The sequence below is a fragment of the Heteronotia binoei genome, chromosome 15 (assembly GCF_032191835.1).
Source record: "Heteronotia binoei isolate CCM8104 ecotype False Entrance Well chromosome 15, APGP_CSIRO_Hbin_v1, whole genome shotgun sequence".
NCBI lineage: Eukaryota > Metazoa > Chordata > Lepidosauria > Squamata > Gekkonidae > Heteronotia > Heteronotia binoei.
In genome coordinates this window covers 2,494,158-2,502,259 of record NC_083237.1, presented here as the reverse complement: position 1 = coordinate 2,502,259, position 8,102 = coordinate 2,494,158, and the positions used below count along the sequence as shown (strand labels likewise).

At 52.7% G+C, this 8,102-nt stretch overlaps 1 protein-coding gene across 1 annotated transcript in view; it reads left to right on the top strand.

The window, feature by feature from the left end:
• The first annotated feature begins 916 nt into the window (after positions 1–916).
• The window catches only part of CTDNEP1 (CTD nuclear envelope phosphatase 1), a 33,431-nt gene continuing 26,245 nt past the window's right edge, over positions 917–8,102 (top strand). Inside the window, exon 1 of the mRNA XM_060256365.1 lies at positions 917–1,284. Coding sequence (XP_060112348.1) covers positions 1,183–1,284 — 102 coding nt within the window. The 5' untranslated portion in view covers positions 917–1,182. The remainder of the gene's footprint in view (positions 1,285–8,102) is intronic.

Sequence of the window (8,102 nt, the reverse complement as noted above, 5' to 3'; positions counted from 1 at the left end):
CTTTACTTATGAGTTAGAATATTCTTTTTGTAGAAGGCAACTTTTAATACATGGATTGCAGCCGGTTTAAAGAGGTTAGTAGACCTGATCAAGGGTCACTCCGTTCTATCTTAGTTGAGGAGGGGGCAGAACAAAAATTAGATCCAGTACTAGTTTTAGCACATGCAAAGCAGAAACATGGTACAATTTGTATGATCTCTGATTAAACATGTTTTGCCCATTAAAAGAAATTGACCTGATGTTTAAAACAACCACCAATATTAAAGAGCTTATAACCAGAATGTGAGCTATTACTGCATTCAGAAAAGTAATAGTTTACAAAAGCAGAGGGGAGGAAGATTTGCAAAAAGGTATATCCCAAATGTTTTTGGGTTTACATTTTATAAATCTAAGCCCCGCCTCCTTCCGTGGCTCCTCCCCATTTCTTTTAAAAGACTGCTAGTCCCACCCCCGTGACACCTTCTGTACCCGTTCCCGCTTTTCCATTGGTTTATTCAATCCGCCCCTCCAGCTGTCAATCCAGCCCTGCCCCCCGTCCTCCCACTTCTTGCCCAATCTTCACATTGGCCGCTCCCACATCTCTGTCGTCATAGCCTCGCCCCTTTCTGGAATCGCTAAGCTTTCCTCTTTTCTCTCGCTCGGCTCTTGAGCGCATGCGTCTGTCGGCGCTCGCTGCCCTTCCTCTTTCTGTTTCGCCGTCGCTGAGCCTGGAGCGCACGCGCGGAAATGTAAGCCGGATAACTTCGAGCTGGGAACACGGCGCATGCGCGCCTCCCTTCACAGACGGCGCAGGCGCACCACCCCCGCGCTTTTTCTCCCTCCTCCCGCTCCACAGGCACAGGGGCTGCGGCTTCTCCGGCTTCTCATTGGACGCTCCTCCCGCTGCCCCGGAAGCACTCCCTGCCGCCCTGCTCGGTTGCCCCGGAAGTGGCCTGAAGAAGAGCCCAGAGTCGGCGGGACCGGGGGGGAGCGGTTCCTCGGGGGCCGGTAGCGACCGACAGCGGCCGTCGTGGGCAGCGCGCATGGCGGAGCCCGCGGGCACGGGCTGAGGGCGGCCGGTTGGTGGGCCGGGCCCCTCGCCCGCCTCGGCGCCCCCCTCCTCCCCTCCCCTCCCTCGCCCTCCCGCCTTCCGCCCTGGCGGAGCTGGGCCGGGCCGGGGGCGCCGCGGGGCCCGCCGGCGGGATGATGCGCTCCCAGTGCCTGCTCGGCCTCCGCGCCTTCCTCGCCTTCGCCGCCAAGCTCTGGGGCTTCCTGCTCTACCTCCTGCGGCGCCAGGCCCGCACCGTGAGTACCTGCCCGCCTCCCCCGCGCCGCAAGCACCCGCCCGCCTCGGCCCCGCAGCTCCGCTCCTGCTAGGAGGAGGCTTGTCGCCAGGGGCTGCGGGAGGCAGCAGGCAGACGGGACCCCCACCCCACCCCTGCCTATGGGGTATGGCTGCTGGCCTGCTCGCCTTGGCCGCTCTGGAGGAGCTGCGAGGGGAGGAATGCAAGTCTCTCCCCCCCCCCCCCCCCAGTCTCTGGCCTCCGCGGACCCCTTCTGCTTGCAGCTGGAGAGCCGCTGCCCGTCTGAGCAGACAAGACTGACTTTGAGGGACCCAGGGGGGTCTGATTCAGTAGAAGGCAGCTTCATAGCTTCATTTTAGGGGAGGGACGGTGGCTCAGTGGTGGAGCATCTGCTTGGTAAGCAGAAGGTCCCAGGTTCAGTCCCCGGCATCTCCAACTAAAAAGGCAAATAGGTGTGGAAAACCTCAGCTGGAGACTCTGGAGAGCCATGAATGGGGCTTTGGCTGAGTGGTAGAGCATCTGCTTGGTAAGCAGAAGGTCCCAGGTTCAATCCCCGGCATCTCCAACTAAAAAAGGCAAATAGGTGGGAAAAACCTCAGCTGGAGAGTCTGAATAGACAGACCCTGCCAGTCAGAGTAGACAAGACTGACTCTGATGGACCAGGGAGGGTCTGATTCAGTAGAAGGCAGCTTCAGATGTTCATATGTTTGGGGAGGGACGGTGGCTCAGTGGTGGAGCATCTGCTTGGTAAGCAGGAGGTCCCAGGTTCAATCCCCGGCATCTCCAACTAAAAAGGGTCCAGGCAAGTAAGCGTGAAAAACCTCAGCTTGAGACCCTGGAGAGCCACTGCCAGTCTTGAGTAGACAAGACTGACTTTGATAGACTGAGGGGGGTCTGATTCAGTAGAAGGCACCTTCATAAGTTCATATGCCCCAGGGTCTGGTCTCGGGATTGGCTTTCCAGCCTCGGGTCGACCTTCTCAAACCAGATAACTCTGACGCTCTTCCAGCCACGCTCCTTTGCTGGCGGAGAAGCCGACTTTCACACCATCTGGCATGAGCAACCTCTTGGGCATCTGTTTTGGCTGTGACTTGTGGCTCCTGCTTGAAGGATTGTCGGGTGACAGGTGGCAATTCAGCTGGAGAAGGCAAAGATTTTCGTTGAAAATCAACACCAGGGAAATGGAGGGTAACTTCCTTTTAGGTTGTGACAGTGGCTGTTTCCAGTGAATTTTGTGCAATTCAGGAAAACACCTGGTGACTTTGCAGGGTCCCTTCTTCTCAAATGTAGTTAGTTTAGGAGGGAGGGGAGATAGGTATCGATGCAAATCTGTAGAGAGACTGTTAAGTATGAGAGAATGTCAGATCAATTTATTTATCATTCTTTGTAAGCCTCTACTTCCTACTCTTCTGCACTCCCCTCCCTGCTCTCCCAGCAGTTTCTGCTTCACTTTCCATTTTCATGTGAATTGGAAACCAAAGGAAGGGAAAGCTATGCCGGTAGAGACCTACATTTTGGTGCAGCAGGAAGCACAAAGGAGCCTGTCTGCTGGTCTTACTTTTAGGTGTCTCGCTAAACTATCACTGGCACAGATTGTAGGAGTTAATGCGATTTAAGCTGACAGCATCTTAGAGTAAATGAGCTGCCCTTTGTCTGCTTTCTTTACATCTGTTGCAGTGCTATTCCAGTGGCGCAAGAGACAGCTAGGATATCTGGGTGCAAGTGGGACTGGGATTGTTGAGCATTGTTTTCCGGCTGAAAATCTGCTTATTTCTCCCCCCCCCCGCCCCATTGAAGTTAATCCAATTGTGTGAGAAAGACGGACCATCTACAGTGGTGAAAACGTCTTTGCAACTCTTAAGCAGCGCTCGCTTTTCTTTTCAGAGTTGCTGGAGAAGGAGTTTTCCTCAGCATGTCAGACCAGAGCCAGTTTGGTGTAGTGGTGAAGTGTGCAGAGTCTTATCTGGGAGCACCGGGTTTGATTCCCCACTCCTCCATTTGCACCTGCTGGAATGGCCTTGGGTCAGCCATAGCTATCTTATCTGGGAGAACCGGGTTTGATTCCCCACTCCTTCACTTGCAGCTGCTGGAATGGCCTTGGGTCAGCCAGAGCTCTCTTATCTGGGAGAACCGGGTTTGATTCCCCACTCCTTCACTTGCAGCTGCTGGAATGGCCTTGGGTCAGCCAGAGCTCTCTTATCTGGGAGAACCGGGTTTGATTCCCCACTCCTCCACTTGCACCTGCTGGAATAGCCTTGGGTCAGCCAGAGCTCTCTTATCTGGGAGAACTGGGTTCGATTCCCCACTCCTCCACTTGCAGCTGCTGGAATGGTGTTGGGTCACCCATAGCTCGCTTATCTGGGAGAACCGGGTTCGATTCCCCACTCCTTCACTTGCAGCTGTTGGAATGGCCTTGGGTCAGCCAGAGATCTCTTATCTGGGAGAACCGGGTTTGATCCCCCACTCCTTCACTTGCAGCTGCTGGAATGGCCTTGGGTCAGCCATAGCTCTCTTATCTGGGAGAACCGGGTTTGATTCCCCACTCCTCCACTTGCACCTGCTGGAATGGCCTTGGGTCAGCCAGAGCTCTCTTATCTGGGAGAACCGGGTTCGATTCCCCACTCCTCCACTTGCAGCTGCGGGAATTGCCTTGGGTCACCCATAGCTCACTTATCTGGGAGAACCGGGTTCGATTCCCCACTCCTTCACTTGCAGCTGCTGGAATGGCCTTGGGTCAGCCAGAGATCTCTTATCTGGGAGAACCGGGTTTGATTCCCCACTCCTTCACTTGCAGCTGCTGGAATGGCCTTGGGTCAGCCAGAGCTCTCTTATCTGGGAGAACCGGGTTTGATTCCCCACTCCTTCACTTGCAGTTGCTGGAATGGCCTTGGGTCAGCCATAGCTCTCTTATCTGGAAGAACTGGGTTTGATTCCCCACTCCTCCACTTGCAGCTGCTGGAATGGCCTTGTCAGCCATGGCTCTCTTATCTGGGAGAACCGGGTTTGATTCCCCACTCCTCCACTTGCACCTGCTAGCATGGCCTTGGGTCAGCCATAGCTCTGGCAGAGGTTGTGCTTGAAAGGGCAGCTGCTGTGGGAGCCCTCTCCAGCCCCACCCACCTCACAGGGTGTCTGCTGTGGGGAAGGAAGGTGAAGGAGATTATGAGCCGCTCTGAGACTCTTCGGAGTGGAGGGCGGGATATATATCCAATATCATCATCATCACCAGCCAGTGCAGTTGTGGGATCAGAAGTGCTTTGACGGGCAGAGTTTCCACGTTTGCTGTCGTCCGCTTTGGACTCAGTGTCAGGAGAACAGTGGCGGCACAGTGGGAAATCCAAAAGGAAAAGAAAAACTGCGCCTACAAAAAACACTTTACACATACTTTTAAGTGGAAACATCCATGTAAAGTTTTTTTTAATGTTTCTACCTAGTGTGTGTAAAGTGTATTTTGTAGGCGCAGTTTTCTTTTCTTTGTGGACTCAGTGTCGTCTTGACCTAGTTACTTGCCTCAGTTTTCTCCTCTGTAAAATGGGATGTAGTTGGCTGCATTGGTGAACATGTGAACATATGAAGCTGCCTTCTACTGAATCAGACTCTGGGTCCATCATAGTCAGTATTGTCTTCTCAGACTGGCAGCGGCTCTCCAGGGTCTCCAGCTGAGGTTTTTCACACCTATTTCCCTGGACCCTTTTTTGGAGATGCCAGGGATTGAACCTGGGACCTTCCGCTTCCCAAGCAGATGCTCCGCCACTGAGCCACCATCCCTCCTGGTGTGTGTGTGTGTGTGGGGTAAAGCTCTTGGCAGAGAAGCTGTTGTTCATTGTGGGCAGGGGTGCTTACTAAAGGCACCAGGTTCACTGTCAGGAAAATATAATTCCAAGATCCGCTGCTAGTGAGCCTGTTTCCTTGTCATTTAACTCAGTTGTTACCTTGCTGCACAGTTCCTTGATAGCCATGTTGCTCTGAAGCAATACAATGAAGTCTGAGACCGGTGGCACCTTTTAAGACCAGAAAGTTTGATCCTGGGTATAAGCTTTCTTCAAAGTGTGCATGCCCATGGAAGTTTCTACCCAGAATTAAAGTTGTTAGTCTTAAAGGGTACCACCGAACTCAAACTTTCCTCTTGTCCTCACCTCCCCGCCCTCCCCCCATTCTCTGCCTTATGCTTCCTCCAGATCAGAAATACATAGGGTCTGGGGACCACTGGTCTCATAAATTAGCTTCCAGGCCTGGATTGGAAACCACCTTTGGTTCCTTCTGGTTCCAAAGCAGCTGCCCTTGAAAGGATTGTGGCAGCAGTTAAAATACTGGGGAGAGGGATGGAACACTGAAGCGATCTGGCTTGTGTGTGTTTAGGACGTTGCGAAGGAAGTGAGACCATGTCTGTTTGTTGCTCGCTGCCACCCCTTCCTAGCAGAACCGGGCTCAAGTTGCAGCATCTCCTTCACCCTGAGGCTAGCGACGGAGGGTTGTTTTGGAGGAAGTTGGGCAAACCGTCAGTTGCGTTACACTGCAGAGTTCCCAGCGGCTGCCTAAAGTGGAAAAGCTGCATTCTGAGAGACTGGAGGCTGTTGGGTGCCCTCGTGTGAAGGCTTGGGATTTCCCCACTTCCTGAGCTGCTCTGCCAAAGCTTGCGTTGGACATCTTGAGGAATCTTGGGTGGGACAGATGTCTGCGCTTCATTGCTCCTCTCTCCCTCTGTGTTGGCTGAGTCCAGTACTGCCCAAGGGGCTCATGTCTTAACTTCTCCCCTGACTGGGCAAAGAAGGACGGGTGTGTATGTCAGGCGCTGCAGTCCAAGGTTCTGCAAGGGTTCTCTGCTTCCCTTTTCTGTGAACAGATGAGACCCTGTTGGATAATAAAGGGCTGTTGGATTCCCCGTTTTGCTTCGTTGAAAACATCCAAGCCCTCTCTAGCCCGGTGTGATTTGTAACATGACCCCAGGCCACATGAGGTCCATGAAACACGGCACATGCTGTGCAGAAGAGTTCTAAAAGGAAAGGAAGTCATATGAGTCTCCTGCTAGAAAAAGACTAGATTGAGCTTTATAGCACAGCCCTGACTTGGGCGGCCTAGGCTGACCTGATCTCAGAAGCAGAGTTGACCCTGGTTGGAGACCAGCAAGGGGGTCAATGCACAGAGGCGGGCTCCTCTGTTTGGATGGCCGGGGGTAGCCCAGTTTTCTCAGACCTCAGGAGCTAAGCAGGGTTAGTAGTTGGATGGGAGACCAGCAAGGACGTCGGGGGTTCATCTGTTCATCTCTCGTCTTGAAAACCATCCGAGGCTGCCATTGGTCAGGTGTGACTTGTTGGCACCTTTCAGCACACGCCGCTCAAGATGCTTAGAAAAAAAATGGTGACGGCATACCACGTCAATACAACTAAAACTCAAGTGTGCGTCCAACCACAAAGCCTTATGAAATACTTCTTCGCCCAAAGGGTGATTCACACGTGGAATTCACTGCCACAGGAGGTGGTGGCGGCTGCAAGCATAGACAGCTTCAAGAGGGATTGGATAAGCATATGGAGCAGAGATCCATCAGTGGCTCTTAGCCACAGTGTATTGTTGGAACTCTCTGCCTGGGGCAAGTGATGCTCTGTATTCTTAGTGTTTGGGGGGGGGGCACAGTGGGAGGGCTTCCAGTGTCCTGGCCCCACTGGTGGACCTCCTGATGGCACCTGTTTTTTTAGCCACTGTGTGACACAGAGTGTTGGACTGGATGGACCTTTGGCCTCATCCAACATGGCTTCTCTTATGTGACACAGAGTGTTGGACTGGATGGGCCATTGGCTTGATCCAACATGGCTTCTCTTATGTTCTTATGTGACACAGAGTGTTGGACTGGATGGGCCATTGGCCTGATCCAACATGGCTTCTCTTATGTGACACAGAGTGTTGGACTGGATGGGCCATTGGCCTGATCCAACATGGCTTCTCTTATGTGACACAGAGTGTTGGACTGGATGGGCCATTGGCTTGATCCAACATGGCTTCTCTTATGTTCTTAACTGATTCCCAGGCTACATAGCCCTGCAAAAACATCAAAGCCTCATTGTCTACATACTAGCCATATATTTTGGTTTTGATAGCAGTCAATACAGAAAAGCTCACGGGGGGGTGGGGAATAACAGTCCTTGTGAAAAGTTCTCGGTGGTGATGCTTTCTGGTCCACGTCTGCTACCTGTTCCACAACCAATAGCTCAGAATGGACAGGGGCAAAACGTGCCCTGGGAGCAGGTGTGTAGCTGGCACAGAAGTTAATACAGGGAGGACCAGTTCCAGACTGTGGAGTGCTATAAAGATGGGGATGAGCACCTTGAACTGAACTCTTAAGCTGGTGTAAATGGAGTGGGCGGCATGCAAATTTAAGGTAAATAAATAAATAAAATAAACCAGTAAACTCACACATAGCTCAGCCTTCTGAGTAAAGTAGAAGAAGGAGGAGAAGATATTGGATTTATATCCCGCCCTCCACTCCGAAGAGTCTCAGAGCAGCTCACAACCTCCTATAACTTCCTCCCCACAACAGACACCTTGTGATGTGGGTGGGGCTGAGAGGGCTCTCACAGCAGCTGCCCTTTCAAGGACAACCTCTGCCAGAGCTATGGCTGACCCAAGGCCATTCCAGCAGCTGCAAGTGGAGGAGTGGGGAATCAAACCCGGTTCTCCCAGATAAGAGTCCTCACACTTAACCACCACACCCAGCTGGCTCTCTATTAGAGCTATGGCTGACCCAAGGCCATCCCAGCAGCTGCAAGTGGAGGAGGGGGGAACAAACCCGGTTTTTCCAGATATGAGTCCGCACACTTCACCACT